Source organism: Lygodium microphyllum, chromosome 15 (genome assembly GCF_053477565.2).
Source record: "Lygodium microphyllum isolate KBCC chromosome 15, Lygodium_microphyllum_v1.1.10, whole genome shotgun sequence".
Taxonomy (NCBI): Eukaryota; Viridiplantae; Streptophyta; class Polypodiopsida; order Schizaeales; family Lygodiaceae; genus Lygodium; species Lygodium microphyllum.
The window spans coordinates 63,447,145-63,470,841 of record NC_141149.1 but is presented as its reverse complement, the minus strand read 5'-3'; the positions used below and the strand labels follow the sequence as shown (position 1 = coordinate 63,470,841).

The 23,697-nt window shown below is 41.3% G+C and overlaps 1 protein-coding gene across 1 annotated transcript; it reads left to right on the top strand.

The window, feature by feature from the left end:
- The first annotated feature begins 11,179 nt into the window (after positions 1-11,179).
- LOC148024613 (uncharacterized) lies at positions 11,180-15,009 on the top strand. The gene is made up of 2 exons (XM_087694241.1): positions 11,180-14,448; positions 14,637-15,009. Exon 1 carries the CDS (start codon positions 11,248-11,250, stop codon positions 14,443-14,445), a length of 3,198 nt encoding a protein of 1,065 aa, XP_087550367.1. The 5' UTR covers positions 11,180-11,247; the 3' UTR covers positions 14,446-14,448; positions 14,637-15,009.
- Positions 15,010-23,697: the final 8,688 nt, after the last annotated feature.

Below are 23,697 nucleotides of genomic sequence, written 5' to 3'. Positions count from 1 at the left end.
GCCTTTGCCCTGCGTCTTTCCCACTTTCTTTTGCTTTCTTCATGTTGGGGTTAACAACGAGTTCATGATCGTAAAATTCCCCAAGGTCGCAAAGGAGTTGATCGATAATGGTGAAATTTCGAAAGAGCACATGCTCATTAGACGGCTAATAACATCATATGCAAGTCCCAAAGGCTTGCGTCACCTGTTGAGCTTGGGGAACTCACTTGCCTTGCTGACTTTGACTCATCGTTCTTACAAAAATGGTGTAACCTACGCCTCCAATGGGAGAAATGGGGTTGCCAAGTAATGACTAATTCTAAGCAGTGGCGTGCGATTAAAACAACCGAGTATGACCCAACTTACATAGCACCAACCTCTTTCAAGGTCTTGGCCATTACTTGAAACAAACACTTAAACAACCAGGTCTTGGCCCACCCTTACATTGATCGCATCCTTACGGAAGAGGAGCTACATGTGCCTAGCCGCATTAACTCGGGTGATTTTCTAACCAATGTCCTAACTTACATTACCCAAGTATGCGTTAGCCCTCGTAATCTCGATCATCATGTCCACTTGGAATACAACCCTGATTTCTATGATTGGCTTATGCCAAAGTTGGTGCGCAAATCGGATGTTGGATGCATATGTAGCGAGTGCCGGAAGGTCCCCAAGAACAAAAGAACTCTACTAAAGCTCATAAAACAAGAAGGAAGATTTGCACGACATAAAGAAAAGAGAAATTGGGTACAATCTCCCCCCATGCCTTGTGTGAGCGCTTCACAAGGCATGTACTTATAAATTTATTCATCTCCAAGCTCAAAAATAGCCCAATTTTATAATTAGCATGCTTTGGCTTTTGTGTTTGCTTTTGTCCAAATAAAGAATAAAGCAGTTGGACACCCCAAAAGTCGGGTTGTGCTCAAATACAATGTCCAATAATGAAACATTTAAAGTGAGCGTCTATGCGCATACAAAATAATAAATATTTATCAAGCACTTTAATAAATAAGTGCGCCTAAATTAATATTAGCGCCATGCATTTAATGATAAGACGCACACCCCATCAAAAATAATAATTCTTCTAGGTAATCTGAATACATGCCATCGTCTGGTGCTTCCCAACGCCACCGCTACCTGCTCTACACATCAACTAAAGCTTTCACAATTGTTAGAAAATAATAAAATTAAACCGACAAAAGTGAATACCTAGCAGTCTTCAGCTACAAAATAAATAAATAGGTTAAAACTCTGACCTAACCTTAATTTAATACGAGTACACTCTAAACTCATAAGAATCCCATTAATTTAATATGTATTTTGTGGAATCACCTTGACAGATGATTTTTGATGCCAAGAAGTTCTTAAAAATAGCCAAAAATTACAAATATCAGGGGAAAAATAGACTTCGTCGAAGGCGGCGGTGGCAATCAGTATAATTTTAAGCGGCAAGTCCATAAAGCACTAGTGCTAATCTTCATGGAGAATCAAATGATGGCGGATGGTCGAGCTGGAGTTTTCCTAGATGCAAAATGGCATTAGGAATCCAACGCAAGTATCAAATCTCAATTATGAGGTCGTTTGATGGTGCATAGATCGGATGCTGTATGCTCACATAGTGAGCGCCGGAAGGTCCCCAAGAACAAAAGAACTCTATTTTTTGCACAAAACTCAAGGTAGAAAGCATGCACGACATGAACAAGAGACCAATTGGGTACAATCTTCCCCCTTGTGTGAGTGCCCTACAAAGCATGTATTTTATGTATTAATCATCTTCAAGCTCAAATAATAGCCCAAATTACAAAATAGCATGCTTTTGGCTTTTGAGTTTGCTTTAGCACAAAATAGAAATAAAGCTAATGGGCGGGCGCCCAAAGAGTCAGGCATACCCAATACAATGTCCAAATACAAATATCATAATCGTACGTCCATGCGCATACAAAATAATAAATAAATATCCAGCGCCTTAATAAATAGCCATGACAAAATAAAGACGCCATGCCTAAGGTATGCACCCATCAAAATATAAGTGATAACTCGAATACACGCTATCCTTCAATGCTTTCCTCCGCCACTGCTGCTATCTCTACACATCAACTGAAGCATTCACAATCGTTAGTAAAATACAATTAAATCGACAAAAGTAAATACCTAGCAATCTTCAGCTACATAAATAAATCAACTGGTTAGAAATCAATCCTAACCTTAATTTATCACGAGTGTGCACTCTAAACTCATAAACGTTTATTAATTTAATATGTATTTTGCGGAATCACCCGCTATGGAATCACCCATGTACACACTAAATTAATGAAACGCCCAAAAAGGATAGGCGTCCCCATCGACTTCTCGCACAAAGAATCCACTTTGTGTATGAGCCTCGGTCAATAAAGTTTACAGAATCCACCGTAAAATCTCACGAAATCCACCGTGGCACGGAATCCACCGTGTAATATGCCTCATGGCATCATTTGATCCCCCATTTAATCCCCTTAAGGTTCGGGGTTGTGAAGTAGCTATTGGATCTGGAAGCCGAGAAGAGCGTGACAGAGCCTAGCTTTGTAGATTTCGACATCACGGAGTCACCCGTCCAGACGGATCTCGAATCCGATGTCGTTTGCCCCCTCAAATATGAAAAATCCACTTGTCGAAAGTGTGAATGCAAAATGCATGAACTAGATAAGTTGATTAAGAGTTTAAAAGCTCTTAACAAAGAGCTTATGAGCCAAAATCTCACGAAATGAAACGATGGGGGGGGGGGTCAGTTTTTTGCGCCCCATTTTCCCCCCCTTCATCATGATTTTCTGATCAGGAGAATGGAGAGGAGCCCTCCTAGCCCTAAGATGCTTCTATCCTTCGCCCTCCATCGCCACAAACGGATCGAGGAATGATGCACTGAGTGAAGAGATCAAAAACTAGTCTTTCTCTCTCCTCCCTCTCTCTCCTATATAGAGGCAATTCGTGTGCAAGAAATCAAGAAGAAGAGAGGATGAAGAATGCTTGTCTGGCTGTGATCGAATTGCTTCAAGATGAAGAGGAGGCTAAGGAAAGAGGTTCAGCACTAAAGAATGGTCGTTGGTCGGTCTGTGGGCTGCTCAGAATAATCATTAAAAAACCCGCAACACTCAAGACACGCAGTATGCTCTAATTTTATGAAGAAATTTGCTTGTTTTTGTTGTTTCATGCTCCAAATATTATTCATATGCGATGAATTTTTGTTTGAATCTTGTTTACATCATGATTGAGGCTGTAACTACAGAAATACAGAACCTGTGATAATTTAGAGCCGTTATTAATTCTTTAAAACCCATAAAATGTCATTTTTAATGGAAATTAGTGTTTTTTTCGATTTTGAGTTGGAGAAGAGGGGTGAAAATGGGATAAAATCAGAGAAAATGTTAAGTTTCAGTCAAAATAATAAGCCAATACAAATAAATCAAAAAATACCTATTTTCCATGAATGATAAATAGAGAAAAATAGCAAAAAATAGAGAAAATTAGGATTTTCACACTAAAAAAATACGGAAAAATAAAATTTATGTGCGTGAATGTTTGGCAAGGTTAAAGCATAAGGTTAAGCCTTATTTTGGCCTTGTCCTTTGTGTTATAGTCCGTGTTTATCGCTTTCTACATACAAAAATGATACAAAACAACCATTTACACCTATGCACCGCAACAACACCTATACGGTGAGGGGAGGATGAAGGTTGTGTGACGATCTAATTGTTGAAAAGATACAAATTTTGATTTTCCTCTTTATGCATAGCATTTAGGGATCATTCCATAATTAAATATAGGCGAATAGTAGCACGGAAGTTCCGGTGCTAGTCCCTAAAGCGGCGCAGCACGTAACGCTTAGTTAAAATTCATGAAAGGGCTGTTTTCCACACCTCATATGGCTGGTTTTTTTAATAATAAAATGGTTGTGCGCAATCATTATACACCTTGCATCAAGCATGCCATGTGGTATCTCTTGGAATGCATTGCAATTGATTGATAAACTTTGACCAATGCTGAGAGGATAGGAAACCTAAGCTGTAGGTTTAGACGGGGCCTTCCGTTGGGGAAAGTTTTGTGAGGCAAATAAAAATCTCTTGGAACGCTGAACTATGAAAGAGTGGAGTTTGTGCGAATGTTATATGTGTTAGTGACGCATCTTGGGGCCAATCCCCGAGGTGTAGGAGAGTTGCAGTGGAGCCGCAACAATCAGCCACAAGAGGTGCTTCCCTATGTGTGTATTACGAGGCATTATGCCTATATGTTATGGGATCTCCCTTTGAGGATAAGGAAAGGTGAACGTTGGACTACATATTGGATACAAATGCAAAATCGTCACAAGCATTTAGTGCAAAGTGAGTTTTAGACGCTCGTGGCCTGCAAGGCCATGTGCTGGGGTTGTTTGTCATATGCATGAGGTCCGTCTAGTGCCATAGCCAGTGCCGGCCCATTTTAGGTCCCATCACACCTATTGTAGAATCACCCACGTGCACATGAAATTAACATGACACTCGAAAAGGACAAGCATCCTTGTCAACTTCTCACACAAGGAATCCACCTTGTGTACAAGCCCCAACAAATAAATATAGTTCAACGGAATGCACTGAAAAACCTCACGGAATCCACCATGGAAAATAAATATAGTTTTACGAAATCCACCGCAAAACCTCACAGAATCCACCATGTCTCATGGAATCCACCGTGGAATGTGCCTCCTGGCATCAAAAGTAGATAGCACCATATTGTGCTCAAATGCCCTTGCTTCTCCCATGTCCAATCCTAGGAAGGATTCTTATCATTTCCTGAGGGGGGGAGGGTGTAAGATGATTAAGAAAACATAGGCAAGAAGGAAACAAAAAGCCTTAATCAAAGTTAAAAGCATAAAATAATAAAAAAAGGGTTGGAAAGAAAATGTCAAAAATATTTTGGAATCAATAGGCTGCTGTTAGAAAATTTCATGTCTCTAATTTAACTTGTTTATTCTCTTCATGGAAGCAAAATCAATTTCATGCTTACCGAAAAGCCACATGAGGAATACTAATGTTGGACTATGGTAAACAATAGGTATCCACAATGGCAGGCCAAGATAAAAGTGGCAAGCTCCCTTTCACGGAAGAAGAGCAAACTAGGTATGGCTTGAGTGTCGAGACAAGGGGCTTAGCCATTTCACCTTCAAATACATGTTGAACCTAGACAAGGCCATCCTAGAAGAGCCAGTTGTGAAGCAACTAGTGGAGAAATGTGACCTGCGGAAGTATGTGGAGAAAGTTGGGCAAGCGATAGACTATGGCATGTGCATAGAATTCCTGAGGAGCTTTGATGATGCAAGGAATTGCGGCACAGTAACAACCATGGCACAAGAGACGAAGAAGGCCACAAAACCCTAGCACAACAGAGGAGGGAGGAGATGACGAAAGAAGAATGTGCGGAACTAAAAAGAGCCCAAAAAGAATCCAAAAGGACGGAAGAAGAACGAAGGAGGAAAGAGGAGGAAGAAATGAAGAAGGCGAGAGAGGAATCACAGAAAGCCGAGGAGAAGAGAAAACGGAGAGCAGAATAAGAGGTTGAGAAACTAAGGAGAAAGGAGGATGAAGACATGGTGGAGGCCATGCACAGGTCTATTGAGGAGACCCATGGTGTTGGAGAGATGAACCCCCTAAGCCCACGACAAGAAGGCGAGCCCAGCGGTAGCGTGGGAGCGGCCCCTATTGTTGCAGGAAGGGGCAAGGCCCCACTACATCCCCTCCCTTCAATTTTTGCACCTCAAACCACCACCACCACCATCACCACAACACAGGAGCTAGTGCCTGCCATGGACACCACTCAACTCATGTCCATGATGCAGTTCCTGATCACAAAAGAACAAGAGATAGTGCTAGATGTAGAAGCCAAAAGGCCGGCTGCAGCAGGCATCGCGATTCAAGGCAAGACCCAAAGCGGCAAAGGTTGGAAGCGTCCATCACCATAACACCACCTACAGTGCCCCTAGTTGCGAATTACAATGCATATGTTGCTGAACTTCTAGCCCAGCTGGAGTAGGGTAAGGAAGAGAAGAAGGCTGCACCGAGCATAACTGCAAAGCCAAGCGTAAGTCAACAAAGAACTGTTAGAAAGACTTGTTGAAACCCACATGCAGTTCACCATGGCCGATCAAGGAAGAAGAATAGCTAAAGAGCATTCGAATCGCCGAGACAAAGAGAAGACCCGAATGCTGGAAGTGTGGAATGAGCAGCATCAAGTGGTAATGATGCTGTCTCAGGAGATGGAAAAATGCAAGTAAGATTTGGAAGAGAAAGCATATCAATGGGAGAGACACAATTTTGAAAGAGTGGAGGATTGACGGAGTGCCTGGCAGTGGCGGAGTGTGAGAGGGTGCTCGCAGAATCTAGGGTAGAAGCTGTAGAAGTGTGCTCAGACACTCAAAGGCGAGCTTTTCTGAGCATGGTGCTTCATGTCACCCAAGTTGAAGGCGAGGATTCGGTGGAGAGAATGAAAAGGAAGCTGGAGTTGACGACTAGAGCCTTGAGGTATGGCCTGCAAGAGTGTGCACTCCCAATCGGCACAAGCATAACCAAGGAGCAGCAACTGAGCTACTTACGACAAGTCGGCCTCTCCACTGATAAGCTCAGGGAACTTGGATTCGAAGAACAAGAGCAGCCCCATCCCCACCCCCAATCCAACCCATTATGGAACAAGACATCGAGAAAGGATTGGACTTCGAGTAGGAATTCAAGAAGAACCGCAAACAAGAGAGCCCAGTACACACTTGCCTGATCTACCCCCAGAAGAGCTAGAGGGTGCCCAAGTCCCCGAACGCATCATTGCTACTAGAGGAAGAAGACGGGAATTTGGGGAGCAAGCCCAGCAAAGGGTGCAAGCACAGCCACGACAACTTCCTGACGAGTCCATGCCACTATGCGAGGATCACCATCTCGTTAACTAGCCGTAGGAGCCAACCATTTGGCAACAGTATGAACTCCAATCTCGACCCTTCGAGTTCTCCTTCCTTTACCCACAAACCTTGGAATGAGTCCTACCTTTGGATGTGGTGGAAAGGATCATTCACGTAGGCAACATCCTAGCAAACCGATGGGTCGAGGAGCGGAGCATTGTAATCATGCAATGGAGGTGGAAGCCCGTGGATTACTGGTAGGACACGGTCTATCAATTTCCCAAGACCGTTTGAGGCTAGAGGCATAACCAAAGTGGTAGAAGAGGATTTGGGATACCAATTTTGATGCATGGATGGCCTTCTACGGCACACTACCTGAGGAACAGAATGATCCTATCTACATGCCCTACTTGCGCAGATATGGAGTAAATTATGACAGGAATGTGCCTGAAAGATACGACTTTCCAAAGATCTACAACGTCAATGCAGAGACTCCTGAGAGATGCATGACTTTCAAAGCAGGGGACTTGCGCCCATCCATCAATCGCTTTCTTGAGGATTTCTCTTCGTGCTCAGATCCTGCATTTATAACTACTTGTAACTACCTTAGGACCATTAGGTTTTTACTTAAGCAAAAGCCAGTAGCTAAGGAATCCCGCCTTCCCCCACTCTTTTTTGACATTAACTTAGGAATAGATAGCTGTGCTATGGCTAGGCTCATGATGAGGGCAACCCTACTGCCCTCTTTTTGTATGAAGATCCTTGAGGACATGAGTGATAGCCGCTTTATGAGGTGCAATCATCCTTTCTTGTCAACCACACCTCTTAATGTAAAGGCTGGTATCAAGGAATACCTGTAGAGCCACGCCTTTTTAACTAAGTCCCTAAGACCACCTCGCGAATCGTCCGAGGAAGATTAGGGCACAGCATGAGCACACCCCTGTGTTCGAATGTCGGTTGTAATAATCTAATCCAAAAAAAAAGAGAGAAAAGAAAAATAAAAAGAAAAAAAGGAAGAAAGAAAAGGGTGGAAATACTGGACCCCCCCAAAAGCATCTTGAGTGCCACAATCATTACACCTAGGGTTTCCATACCTAGCCCCATCCCCCACAGCATATGCTTAGGGCACATCAAGGGCAGGACATTCTCCCAGACTTGTCTCTCTAAGCAACATACCGCACATACGATGCACGAACTAGGTCCTCAAGTGTGGGACACTACCAAGAGCTTTACCCAAGAGTAGACACATCTCCCAGTTCCACAAGCACATGCACCACACACCACACGGTAAGGCAAACACACCCCTTAGGAAGTGCACAACTTTATCTTGTAGGTTAAGATCGTGTCGCATCAAGGAGAGGGCATAATGAAGGAAATCCATCCAACAACATCCTCAACCTCGAGGATAGGTCCACCATCTTCAGCTTCTCCAAGGAGGATCCTCCCAACACCATTTTTTAATTTCAAGGGTAGATCCATCCCTGGCCAGGGGATTTGCCTTAACACCATCGTCAATTTCAAAGGCAGACCTCCATCACAACTAGCTCCCCGAAGGGACTCACTCCAATATCATCTTTAATTTCCAACATGAATCCCTTCAACACATCCTCAACCAGGCCTTGTATACAAACTCAAAAAGCCACCCAGCTACCCCATCACAATTGTCCAACTCACCACCTAGCAGTGCCATGGGACTGGCACTCGGCTAGGAGGGGGTAATGTTTATTACAGAGCAGAGAAAGCAGAAAAAGAGGCATCAAGAGGAAAAGTGTAAGGCAGAAAAAAGGAAAAGGTGCCTCACAAGGGAACGGACTCGGAGAAAATCCAAAAGCATGGGAACAACCAACAGGAGTCTAGGCGTAACCATGGAAGCTGCAAAAAAGCCAAAAGCAAGAAGGTGCACCTTTAAATATAAAGACGCAACCAAAATCTTTGTAAAAGAGCGCCAGGCTCCCTCCTGTGCAATTTGCAACCATGGACGGGTAGTAGGACTAAGCTAAGAAGTTAGGGCAAAGGGAAAAAGGGCCTAGGCCATGGCCGGCTATGTAAAAAGGGGATGACCACCGAAGGGAAAGAGGGCATGTATATAAGCCAAAAAGTTAATGGAAACTCTCATTCTTGGTGTGTGGCAAAAAGCTTCTTCTTCTTCTTCTCTTCTTCTCTTCTTCTCTTCTTCTTCTTCTTCTCTTCTTCTCTTCTTCTTCTTCACTTCTTCTCTTCTTCTTGCCTTCTTGTGTGTGCTTGAGTGAGGGAGTGAGTGAGTGTGAGAGAGTGAGGGAGTGAGTGTGTGAGAGTGAGGGAACGAGGAGAAGAAGCTCCCCATCTCCTCTTTTCATCTTCTTCTCTTCTCTTGTCTCGCGCGGCTAAGGAAGATGGAGCTTGACGGAGAGGAATTGAGGTTGCTCGAGCTTGCATCGAGGATCATGGAGCTATCAGTGTACATGGGAGAGGAGGGTAATCGATCGGGCACCAAGATAAGAGAGAGAGAGAGAGAGAGAGAGAGAGAGAGAGAGAGAGAGAGAGAGAGAGAGAGAGAGAGAGAGAGAGAGAGCACAAGTGTGCATATGTGTGTGTAAGGTGGCAAATGATGGTGTAGAGTGCTTCAAAAATAACAAATGATATTATTGTTGATGTATATTTTATTGAAAGACTTAACTTGATTGTTTTTTCATACTCTATCTCACTCATTTGTATTTAGTTGTATATGTCTACTCATGGGTGTTAGACATTTTGTCTTAAAATGTGGGCATATTGTGTTTATTAGAGAGTTTGTCTACATCTTATCGATTATGTTGAGAAACACGGATCTAGAGTTAGTTGGCTATGGTGGACGCAAATCATAGAACCGATACATGATAGAGAGAAGAGATTGTAACTCAAGTGAATTAGGTTCCAAGATAGATTAGCTTGGACTCATAAACACAATCTTGAGTGACTCAAACTGAAAGTACCATTCTCCTTCAAATGAGTGTCAACAAGTACATGCCTTTATAGCTTTTGGATAGTACCATTCTACTCACTGTGCATATGGGATTTTTGGACATCTCTTCCTAGAGCTTCTAGAGCATACATCTTTGTCATATCTCCTAGCCTCTTCAGGGCATTCATTCAGCCTCTATGGGCATTCATCTGGCCTCTATGGCCAAGCATCATTTGCTATTCTCAACAGACTAAGCCCTTATCTCTAGCTAAAGTATAATGGCCCTAGTTGTAAATGTGATGGCCCATGCCCTAGTTGGGCCATTGTGTCCAATTTTTCATTCTCTGAAACCTACTCAAAACATTGGTTACTTGTATGATAGCAAGTGGACTTGGTGGATCTGTAAAGTAGTGTTGAATTTCTTTCTTTTTCCTTCTTATGCTTTGACAACTTCTTGGAGGACTAGAATGTTTGAAATTGTAGTAGTGAACCTTACTTCTTTTGCTATCTCCCTCTTTGCTTTGTAGCAATGTTTGATGGAGCTTTCCCTATAGAGAGAGAGGCCACCTTCTCAGCTAGTGATTGTCTACCCCATCCATCCTCCACCTTGACTAATATATTTTTGACATTATGCTTAACACAAATGAGCTATTTTTTCCTACAAACCCATAGGTGTTGCACAATGCTATTCAATACCTCTTGATTTCACTTATTTTTCTTTCAATGTAAGTAATGTGGGAGTTGATGGATTACATAAGCCTTGAGTAATAGGTTGACAAAGGGGACACTTCTACAATGTGTATACGAACGGATATGGTACAATACATTTTGTTTCTCAACATAATATAGGCCCTCTGAAAATCTTTGTAATTGAAGCCCATGCATTTGCTGATGATTATGGATACTCATCTACAATAGATTGTGTTTCTCAGTATAATACCTAGGCCTTTGAAAATTTTCATATTTGAAGCCCAAGCATTTGACAATGATTATATGTACTCATAAATGGAATGCAAAATTCTGGAGCATCAAGGGATACTATTATCACAAGCAGCAGTGAAGGAACTTTGTATAATGTAAAGAATGATTAATGGCTCCACTTGGTTAGCCAATCACCAAGATGGACGTTGTAGTGGGACCACACATTGAGTTGGTGGTTGAAGGGTTTGTTGGGCGCTCTCGAACTATTCGTCTAGATGTGAGCCATTGACATTCAATCAATACAAATATATGTTGGCATCTAAACCTAAACAATATCCAAGGTATGTGTTTGTCGTGTCGATATCATTGCAATGTGCGACGAAGGCGAGGCACAAGATGGGCACCGCCCATATCATCTTAGATGGGGGGATAGATGGGGGTAAGGGGCAGGTTTTTAGAAGGCATCGTGACAAATAAATACATCAGCTGTCTATCTTGTTTGTGAAATTTTCTGTTGTCTGGAACTCTGAGCGAGGCTATGGAACCTCCTGAGGTCGCAGCCGAGGCAGCTCCTCGCGAGATCAATGGCCCCTCGCGGTGGCAGCAGCAGGATCAGCAGCCGCAGCCGCATCCACAGCCCCCGCCACCCCCTGATTATTACAATTACCAAGGCGGCCATAGCCAGGATCACGGGAACCACATGCCAGTCACTCACACCAGTGCTGTCGGTGCGCCCTACCAGACCGCAGACCAGCAGGGGTGTGCGCTTGATGCGCAAGGATTGGCCCTCCTTGAACAGGCATATGCATCAGAAGAGCGGCAAGATTGGGAGGATGCCCAGCCACAGGCAGCCGCTGTGATATCAGACAGGGCGTTTCTGCACACAGGTAGCGCCGAATCCTTTGAAACTGCCAATTCGTATGGTCAAGCAGAGGCACTTTGCTTGCAGGACAGTGCCCCTGCGCAGGCTGGGGTTCTCTACAGACAAAATGATGGGCAGGAGATGCAAGACAGTTACTTTTATGGTCAGTACAGTGCGTCAGGGATGCATTCTGTGGCTTCCCGGGACAATGTCCATGGGCAGAAAGATGCATCTGTATCTGCGTTTATGAATGGGTATCCTCGTCAGGAGTATGTATCTAGAAGTCAAGACATGATGAACAAAGATCTTGATCATGGAGATGTCTCTAGGGTTCAAGCCACAAGGAACAATGGCTCAGAAGGCCTTCTCATTGTCCACAATGAAGTCTCTAAAAGTCACTATCCCTCTGTTCCCAGTGCTGTTAATCCTGATTATAAATCTGTTTCAGAGCAAGACAGGATAGCAGGACAGATGCCTGTGCAGGGGAAACAGGACGAACCTGCTGCAATCAATGCTGAGGAGGCCAGACCTACAGGCCGGAATTGGTCAGGTGCTGGACAGTATGAAGGCGTTAGAGAGGATGATCAGTATGAGGAAGTAGGGAGCAGCTTCAATGATGCAGATGGTAATCGTGGTGGCACTATGAAGGTGGCTGGGGAGTATAGAAAGGATGAATCATTGGCAGCTACCCAGGGAGATGAGGAGCGAAGAGAGGGATCAAGTCAGCTTGATGGTCAGCCTACAGGTTCAGCAGGGGAAGCCAGCACTGGAAGAAAGAGGCGCAGCAGATGGGAACCAGCAGATGGAGAGGGTGAGACACAGGATAGTGCAGAATCGGGGGCCAAGAAAAGGAGGTCACGTTGGGCCGCAGAAGAACCAAAGCCTCTTTTTCAGCTACCTGATTTCGTCAAAGACTTGACAGGAGGTGTTGATCTTGATCCAGAGATCCAGGCTTTGAATATTAAATTGTTGGACATCAATAGAAGGCTTCAAAGTGGACAGGTGCTTGAGGAGAGGCCTGATGGAACTAGGTCTCCTTCGCCAGAACCCATTTATGATAACATGGGCATCCGCATCAATACAAGAGAGTACAGGGCAAGGGAGAGACTTACTCAAGAAAGGCAAGAGTTGATTTCTGAGTTGCTCAAAAGGAATCCAGCTTTCAAACCTCCAGCTGACTACAGACCGCCGAAACTGTATAAAAAGCTCTACATTCCTGTCAAAGAGTATCCAGGATACAACTTTATTGGACTTATCATTGGTCCCCGGGGCAATACTCAGAAACGAATGCAGAGAGAGACTGGAGCAAAAATTGTCATACGAGGAAAAGGCTCTGTCAAAGAAGGCCGCTTGCTGCAGAAGAGGGACTCGAAGCCTGACCCAGGTGAAAACGAGGACTTGCATGTTTTGGTGGAAGCAGACAATGCTGAATCTTTAGAGCAAGCTGCTAGCATGGTGGAGAAGCTTCTTGTACCTGTTGAAGAAGGAAGAAACGAGCATAAGAGAGCACAACTTCGTGAACTTGCTGCTCTCAATGGCACGATTTGTGATGATGAGTTTTGTCGCCTGTGTGGTGAGCCTGGGCATCGGCAGTACCTATGTCCAGCACGCAACTCTACTTTTAAAAGTGATGTGGTTTGCAGAACTTGTGGGGATGGTGGCCATCCTACAATAGACTGTCCTCTGAAAGGCACTGGTCCGAACAAGATGGATGATGAATATGCTAATTTCTTAGCTGAACTTGGTGGAGGGCAGGATTCTAACAGGACAGGCACAGGTGGTAATACTTTGGCATTGCCAGGACCTCAGGGAGGCAGTGGGGCTCCTGGAGGCATTCCTGGTGGGCGGCCAGGGGTATTCTTAGCAGGTGGTTCTTTGGCGTCCGGAAATGTATCTGGCCAATCACAAAGCCCATTTCAGCCAAGCTCTAGATTTTCTAAAGAGACAGATGATTCTAACCTCTATGTTGGGTACCTACCCCAATCAATCGATGATGAGGGACTTATTAATCTATTTTCACCTTTTGGTAAGGTGGAAGACACCAAACTGATTAGAGATCGCTTGACTGGTCTGAGCAAGGGTTATGGGTTTGTTAAGTTTTCTGATGCTACTGCTGCAGCACAGGCGGCGGCACACATGAATGGTTACAGGATAGATGGAAAGGTTTTGGCAGTGAGGGTTGCGGGCAAGCCACCTGTCCCAAGTGGTCCCGTGTTTCCAAATGGGCCTCCTCCACACAACTTTCCTCAGCAGCAACAACAGCAACCACCTCCTGGAGCACCCCCTGGTACTGCCATGCCAGGAAGTCATGTGGGGCCACCCCCTCCTTGGGGTGCACAGCAGCCGCCCACTTATAATCCCTATGGGCCTCCATCTAACTATGGGGGTCCCCCTATGGCAGCACCCATGCAGGTGGGGCCCCCTCCAGGACCTGTGCCTTACCAACCTTTTAGAGGTCCTCATCCCACATCCATGCCACAGAGGCCCTTTCCAGGTGCTGCACCTCAGGGTGCTGGAGGTGTGCCTTTGCAGGGCCCATCTGTGAATGGCCCTCCAGGCATGGCAGGTCCACAAGGATCTGGGGTGGCGGGAGCTCCTTCCACTATGTCGTTGACAATACCACCAGAATCTGCAGGCTTGGGTGGTGGGCCTGTATCAAATGGTCCCTCCTTTCCTCCCTATCCACAGTATGCTGGTTACTATGGGCCTTCTGTCCCAGTGAGTCCTGCCCCATTGGGTGCGCCTCCAGCTGCTGGTGGTACAGCTCCTCCACCATGGGTAGTTCCTATACACCAATCCACACCATCTAATGTGCAGCAGGGTGATGCTGTGGAGTCTGAGTATGAGAAATTCATGTCAGAGATGGGACGATGACAGGTGCGTATCATCCCAATGCAGTTAGCATGCTGTTTCTCGATTTTATTGTTTCTGCCTATTGAGTGCATATAATGTTGAGCATGAAGCCTCAAGTTTGAATGTTATTCTTGGTCTTTAAATTTTTCTTTTCATAGGCAGCACCTGCATATCTGAGGATTCTGACATCTTCTTTAACAATGGATTGGCAGGTTAAGTATTGGCAACTCACCTCTTGTTCATTTCTCTAGTACTGACCTGGGGTGTGCTATCTAACCACTTTGTTGACAGCACAAAGAAAAGGGATGTGGTTGTTGTTCGGTGCACTTTGGTTCTCCTTGCTCTACGGAACGACAAAAGGCTGCGTGGATCTGTTGAATTTTTTGTTTTTTCACAGGATTCCTTTTCAGATTAGATGGGAGTTCTGACTTATGTCTGGTGCTTGAAGGCCGCATATTTAGGTGCATATGAGTTGTTTCTTTTATAATTTTTGGGTTTCAAGGATTGGGAATGTCATACTGACCTACTTCTTGTAGTTCTGATGTAAGCGCATTAGTGGATCTATTCTGTCTTGTTGACATAAAAGTTACCTTTTTGTGCTGTTTACTGCTAATAGCAAAAAATGGGCTATGGCAATATGGTTTTTCAAATCTAAATAGTCCCTTTGTTACTTTAGAACAATATAGTTTTACATGATCAGAATGGTAGTTGCTGCAGGTATATCGAGGTGTTCTGCCAAAAGTCTTAAGAGTAGTCAAGCTCCTGGTTACTGAATGACCAACACAAGAACATGGCCTGTGTTTGTTATGCCATTTTTCGCATCTATTTGTGTCCATTCACTTTATAACTTCACTGTTAAAATTCTTGGTACTGTATTAAGAGATGATTAGAAGCTTGATTTGGCAGCAGAATGATGATAGCAAGAATTTGGAATTTGCACGAGACAAATACAGGTTACTGTATGCTCAAAACAGCCGGAGTCCTAAAATTTTAGCAGTTTAAGACGACTGTTGGAATTTCAGACTGGTGCTGCCTTACTGCAAGCTCTTGGATCTCAAGTCCAAGATTTGACAATGAATTATTGGCCGTGGGAGGGTGTTTGCACCAACCTCAATGGGATTGCTCTGTGTAGAAGGTCAGGTAGACTACAGTACTGTGCAAGCCTTATTGAGTGCTGGTGTTCCAATTTCAAAGGCAAGAATGTCTGTAGCAGTCTAGGAAGACAACTGGCTAAAGAAGGGGGTCCCTCTGCAAGTCTTCAGTTATATGTGTGATAGTCTTGAATGGAGATGTTCTAGATGCTTTGCTGGAAGTATTTGGTCAAGAGTAGTTGTTTGTAGGTAGCTCTGTGCTTTAGCTTCATGGAACGATTTGAACCTGGATATAAAGACTATGATGTGTGTGTTTTTTAGCACGTTGGGACTAGGCATCAATCGTTTAAGTTTTTGTGCAACAATAAAAGCTGATTGTATAGAATCAGATTTGTCTGTTTATCAAGAGCTGTGTAGATGGTTTTGGATTCCAAATATATTGTTCAATGTGTATTGCTATAGTGCACCTGTTCTGAAGTCAAAGATTGATGTTGCGGCACTCTCATGGATGAGTTACATAAAGTCGAGAGATTCCTTTTTGGATGCATTTGTGGCTGTGACTTTTTCATTCAATTGTACAACATCTAGGTTCTTATTTGATAGTGATGTTCATAACTGTTTCCATTTTAGACTATTTCACTTGTAATTTATGGATTATAGTCTTGTTCATTCACACTATGTGAAGTATACCCATCTAGCCCTTGATTGTCAGGAGCTGTATCTAGTTTACCCATTTGGTGTTAACCCATATTAGTAATGCATTCTTTTGAGCTTTATTGATGCCTATTGTCTTGTTCAAAAAATAGGTTAATTTGAATTCACTTTGATCATGGTATAAGACTGAAGGTTGGTGTATGTGTGAACTTCGGCAAACATCAACCTTTATGATTGAGGATGTCAAGGTCAGACCATGATTGGTACAGTTAGAGGAAGCACCAAAAGAGAATTTTGTCTGTGAGCTGTGTTTGGAGGGAAGTAGTAATTTGTGTTTCAGTGTCCAGTTGCACATTGCATAAGAGGGCATGCAATTCTGTTTTGGTTTCTTTGTGGTGTCATCTTGCATATTTAGTGAATTTTGCATAGCTATCACACAGAAGTAATTTGCTAGTCTAGAGAGATTAATGCAGTTGTACCCTAAAGGTTGAATTATATTGTCTTAGCCTCTTTCGTTACTTGGTCTGCATGTGAAAGTTGTGGGAATATTGTTCTTTGTAAAAAACTATTGTGGGATATTATTGCAAGGGTGCCTTTTGGAAGGTGATAAAGGAGCATGTCTGTTTATTTCTCTTCATTTTAAGGTTAAATGATCATGGGAGGTCATGTGGGTTATGTTTGTTAGCTCATTGTGAATTTTGTTTTGTTTCGAATGTTTTAGTATGTTATATTTGAAACCTTTTGGGTTTTGATTGCTTCTATTTGCCTTTGTTGAGCCCTCATTTCCTTTTGTTTGATGTCTTATGGCTATGGATGAATATATTTGGATATTATTTGAGACTTTTTGCACTTAAAATAAGTCAGGTTTCTTCAATAAATATAGATTATCAAAGTTATTGGTTAGTGGGTCATCAAGAAATTGTACTTGTTTGCTTAGAGTCTTTAAATATTTTGAAAACGAAGTCTAATGCATATTAAGTGCATTGATCTTCGTCTTATGGATTTGTTTTTTAAAAAATAGATATATGGGAGTTTCTAAGTAATTTTAAGTTCTGTGTAGAGGTGGTTTCAATGTCTTGTTAACACACACACACATAGACTTAGATATACACTACAGAAAATTATCAAGGAAAGAATTAAGCATCATTGGAGTTAGGAAGCATGGAAGATGAAGTAATAAAGCAACCAAAATGTGTTAAGGGAACTAAAAGCGTGAATCAGGTATGGACTTACACTAGTACAAAAAGTGTGGTAGGTATAACCACCAAGATGAAGGCATCTAGAAAGGAGGGCAAATGGTTGGTTTATTGAGGTGTGAGAGTAATCATAATAACTTGGAAGGCGTAAGCATACACACTTTTGGGTCATAATGTATTTAGTAACTTCAATAGATTTAGTAGTTGGTTTTTTAGACATCGTGTTATGGGTTTCTTTTTGTGCCAATGGAACCTTAAAAGTGGATTGTAATTGAAATCTTGATGTCTCTCTTATCTTGTCCCCTTAAAAGGCATCAAAAGGACATTAACACACATTGTGTGTGCGCACGCACAAGATGTAGTTGGATTTAAGGCTAGTATTACACTAAAGATTAATTGCACTTCACTTAAACTTAAATGGCCTTGAACTCTAGGTAGGGTCTTTGATATAGATTGCGCATATGATTCTCATAATTATGCCACTACTATAGCCTTTTCCTTCCATATGGTCCCCTCTTTCATGGTCTTTCAGGTCAATTAGAGGATAATGCTTTGTCCATGTATTTCCTTTGTATCTCCCTTTGCCTTCTTGCTTACTATGTATTATCAAATTATTGCATTGTCTATAGGAACATGGAAGAATCCTATGTAACAAGCTCTAGTGCTAGTTAATATAGAGCAATGTGTACATTAATGACCAATAAATTATTAAAGAGATTCTCTTCATAACACTAGTTATTTGCTTAGAATTAACAATTGTAAGGGAAAAAAATCTATTGTAATGAATAGAACCTTGAAGAAAGGGATGCCTATGGACTTTTCCTTGGCTTGGACCATAGTGGCCCTTTGGGCACTCTTAACATCTCCTTTGTATAAATCACATTTAAAATGCTATCACTACCTATTTAAAATAGAAATCTAGAGCTCTAATTCTTGGACTTGTCCTTCCACAACATAGCAACTAGTTGAGGCATTGCAATAAATATCACATTCTTTGCTAAACCCAACATAAAGACTTAACAAAGTTTCAAGAAAAATTAGGGGCTTCGGGTATGCAATAATATTTCCCTTTTTTCTTTGTTGCAAAGTACCATGTGACTATCCATAATAGTTTATAGAACTCAAGATGAAGTTTTATATGGCTTGCTCATGTTAACAAGTGTGTTGGGTTGCATTTCTAGTTGAAAGGAAATATTATAATGGAAATGAATTGCTCATAAACAATAATCCAAAAGCATGATCACGTGTCACTTGGCTTAGATCTCTTCTACCCATGCTATTGCATGGAAAATGCAAATGAGAATTTGGTTTATTGCATTTAAAATGAGAACCTCACGCAAATGAAACACTCTTTAATAAGATTGATATGGTATGAATAATAAACGTTTGGATGTGTTGATAAAAAAATCTATTGTATAGAATGTAATGGGGTTAAGTCCACGTTGCTACATGTTCTAGCTAGTTTGCTACTATATCAACAAGGTGGGCATACTTGTCACATTAGGTGCAATTGAGAATAAGATAATCTTACCTCATCTAAGTTATTACTTATCGCCATACTTTATGAAAGCAATTGGAACATAAACAAAAACTTTGCGAGTGTCTAAAGATTAATGCACCTTAAAAATGAAATATTGAGGGTCTATGTGCTACATACTTATGTATAGATACAAGTTTATAAACATCACCCCAAATAGCTTCCCCCTCCATGCACATGTGCTTGTGCACATGCGTGTGCACACAAAGAGAGAAGGGACACACACACACACACACACACACACACACACACACACACACACACACACACACACACACACACACACACACAAATATAAGTAAATAAATTAAGTAAATAAAGGTATAGAAGTCCACTTGGATGTTGACATGATAAAAAAATCTATTGTATAGAATGGAATGGGGTTAGGTCGACTTTGCTACATGTCCCAAATACTTTGCTACTATCCCAACAAGGTAAGTGTCCTTGTTGTAGAAGGTCTAATTGAAAATAAGATAATATTACCTCATCTAAATTATCATCATACCTTTATTGGGATACTTACCTTGTTAGACATAGGACAATTAGAGGCTCTTTTATTAAAAGCAATTGAAGCCTATATAAAAAAAGTTTTGAATGTCTAAAGATTAATGAACCTTAAAAATGAAATATTGAAGGCTAGATACAAGTTTACACTTCCATACACTCATCCCACCCCATGTGTCTAGATACTAAGTGCATTTTTTAATGAATTTATATTTTTTTCTTCAATATGGTTTTGTTTTGAACTTTCAAGTGATACTTGTACTAATACTTTGCCTTGCATTTGGTGTAATTGATCCACGATGAACTAAGATTACCCATAACTAAAGAATCATTAAGTTAGCATTTGGATTGATCCATGGCAAGACCAAGGTCACTCTTATCTTTATTAAATTTCATAACAAATAGCACATTATTGGTTAATCAATGAATACCTCAAGTTGATGAATAAAAAAGCATGACAATTTCTCAAAAAGGTATACCTTGCATTGCAAATCTTAGGCCTTGGAGAGTCATGAATCTCTTATAGGTGACCTTAAATACATGCCTCTTTGATTTCAAGTCATGAGAAAAATCAAGACAATCTCTTGAATTGCCCGACCCATTCCATAGGAGCCAAGTTGAAGGGGGGGATTTTAAACAAAATTCAATTGTTTGTGTTGCCCAATTGGTTTTAACAAAAGAGCATCTAACTACATTCTAAATCAGCTTCAACTACTCATTCGAATTGTCACTATGCTTTACAAAAGCAATTGAAACCTAGATAAAAGAGTGTTGAATGTCGAAAGACTAATGCACCTTTTAAAAAAGTATAGAGGGCATATACTATACTACACACATATATATACAAGTTTACACTCCCAAACATGCACCCCCGCCCATGTGTCTAGGTAATAAGTGAGTTTATTATGAATTTATATTTGTTGATGGCTTTGGTGTGAGCTTTCAAGTGATACTTGTACTAATACTTTGGCTAGCTTTTGGTGTAATTGATCCATGATGAACCAAGATCACCCATAACTAAAGAATCATTGAATTAGCATTTGGTGGAAGTGATCCATGTGGCGATACCAAGGTCACTCTTATCTTATTGGAATTTATAATATGTAGAAATTTATTAGTTAATCTATGAATACCTTACGTTGATGAAGAAAAAAGATGACACTTTTTCAAAATGGTATTGCTTGCATTGCAAATCTTGGGCCCTACAGAGCCCTAAATCTCTTATAATAGGCCTTTAACACATGCCTCTTTGATTTCAACTCATGAAACAAAGCTAGATACTCTCTTGAATTGCACAACCCATTCTAGAGGAGCTAAGGGGGATTTTTGAACAAAATTGATTGCTTGTTGTCCAAGTGATCCTAACAACAAAGGCTTTAACTACATTCCAAATGAGCCTCAACTACTCATCCAAATTGTCATCGTGCTTTATAAAAGCAATTAAACCCCAAATAAAAAAGTTTAGAATGTCTAAAGACCAATACACCTTAAAAGTGAAATATTGAGGGCCTACAATATACCACACACATAAGATGAAGCCACTTGCCCAGGTTAATTAAGATTGATAAAAGAGAAAAATAACCCCATTAATCACTTGTTAGGACCACTTCACTATTGTTTGTCTCAACCTCCCAAGAAAATGTTTCTTTGCTATGTCATACTTTCTCCATATCTTGTCATTATGTTTTCTTAAGTGCTTTAAACCACATTTCTTTATAATGAATGTAATGAGCAAAAGTTGTTTTAGTCACAAGAGAAGCATCCCTTAGATTTACTTTGAATTGCATGTAAAGAGAGATCAGAAGTATCCTCAAACTAGTATTTTTAAGATGAAAATAGGTCAAAATTTGTCAATTCTTTTTTTTAAAAAGAAGATTGTGGGTTTATCAAGAGTCATTCCTTGAAGCACACTATTCTTAGTATGAGGAAGTGGAAATTGATGAGAAGTAATAATGGTTCGACTAGACTTTGATAAAGCAAGATGGAAACTTATCCAAAAAGCTATAGAAGCAAAGGGCTCTTTCATGAATTAGCTTTTGTTATTTGAATTGAACAGTGAATTTCACCACCCTAGATCATCTTTTTTCTATTTTTTTCATCAACCAATATTTTTATGATGTATTTGGAAACCAACCAGAAACAATAAGGATTCAACTAGAATTTTTGATAGAGTAAGATGGAAACCTATCAAAAAAGCTATAAAAGAAAAGGGCTCTTTTCATGAATTAGCTTTTGTTATTTAAATTCAATAGTGAATTGAACCACTCTAGATCATATTTGTCTTATTTTTTTCATCAACCAATATCTTTATCGTGTATTTTTCCCATTTGGACCGCATCAAACATTTGTATAACATCCTTATCTTTGTTGAGATATTAGCAATCAAACCTAATGTAGCCTCTTTGTATGAGACAGTTTGGGATGAAGACATACAGGCTGCAGGAATCCCATATGCACAAAAAGGGAAAACTGTACCCATCCAATAACTATAAAGCATTGTACTTGACTACCACTTTTGATAGATGAATGAATACATCATGATGCTTTTCTTTATTCGTTAGTGTCAGTCTTGTACTTTTCAATCCTACACAAGATTGCGTTTATGAGTCCAAGCTTCCGTCTTTGAACCTAATTCACTTGTGTAACAGTTGTGGTTTTCAGTCAATGTCATCATGAGTTTAGTCTATGCTTACAAGCCGCCGTAGCCATGCTCTAGATCCCGCATATTTTAACATGGTATCAGAGCTCAACTGAGCATGGCCCAACTCTCCTTTCACTTCTCTCATCTCCTTTCCCTCTCTGCTTAGCTTAGTTTGAGTATTGGACCCTATCTCCAACTTCAATTGGATTCCTACCTTCAATGAAGCTTCCATGGCAGCCATAGCCAGCAGCACCCTGTCAGCTTGAATCTTTCATATCTCTCTCCATAGGCCAAATCTCTATGAACTTCCTTCTTCTGGATAAGTGTTTCTCTACTTTTAGAGCTCCTCCCTAGCACCTCAATCATTGAGATTGGGCAACTATAGCTTCAACATTGCCTCTTTTCAGAGTCGCTGCCATAACTGTGTCTGTGGACAACACCTACCTACCTTTGTTGGAGCAACCATATCTCATCAACCAAGCCATATCTCTTCAAGCTTTCTTCTTGAGAGTTGTTCTTCAGGTCAAGGTGTAACTTCTTGGCACAAAAATCAAGGAGATTGATGCACACCATGCCCGACATTTGCATTTTCCCAAATCTTGGCACAGTTTTGACAGCGACCACTTCGAAGGCTTAGATCTCTCAACTCAGGAAAAAGAGTACAAACCCTCTTAGGAGGAGTTAGATCCATTAGTGAGGGCCCTCCACCTTAAAGGGTTTGAGCAGATTCGACATGTAAAGCTCATGGGAGCTCATTTACCAGTGCTGGTTCCTGTTTTGATAGGACAACCATAGCCACTTACCTTCAAGCTCATTTTTCCTTCATTTTCTCTCTCCTGCCACTTAAACCAAGCCAAGGCCACTCTAATCTGAAGTTTTCAGCAAGTATTCAACCATCAAATCAGCAATGAGGGGAAGCTACAAAGAGTTTTTGAATATCATCAAGTCAAACTCAAGCAACAAACATCAAATTTCAAACTAGTATCTTTTGATACTTTACTGCCATTACTTGTGTCTTTTGACACATACAAAGATCGACTCATTGCTGGTTATTCTCAGTCATTTGAAGCTGATTTCCATAATGGGAATGACCAAAATCAAGTCTTTTATGAAGATGCTTCTCATGAAGAGTAACATTACTCATGTTGCTCAATTCAATTACATGGAAGACTTGTTTATTCCACTTGCAGGGATGGATGGATTTACTTGTTTTGAAGAGAAATCGATGAATTTACTAGAATATTTTGAAGACATTTCTGTTGCCTCAAAGACAATGATACCTTTGCTTGAGGGGGACATGGTCATAAAGACTGATGCAACTATTGCAATCAAAGTCAAGGAAGAAGCAGATCAAGAGGACCAAAAGAACAAGAATAAGAAGAAGAAGCAGAAAAATCATGAAGAATTTGAAGTGGCAAACAAATTGAAGTACAAGTACAGAAAGCTAGACAAGAAGAACTGCAATGAATCGAAGATTTATGTCAAAAGAAATGCTAAAAACCGCAAGGGCCTCACGGTCCTTGATCCTAATTTTTTAGCCTCGTAATGTCTAGCTGAAATGTCTTTATCATAAGCTTGTAAAACTCCTCATGTAGCCTTGTACTACAGCCTCTCTAAGGCCCCTGCTACAGCCTCTGGATGTCCATCATG

Bases quoted from the DNA above. Each gene is read 5' to 3' on its own strand.
- LOC148024613 (XM_087694241.1), top strand. From the start codon at position 11,248: ATGGAACCTCCTGAGGTCGCAGCCGAGGCAGCTCCTCGCGAGATCAAT.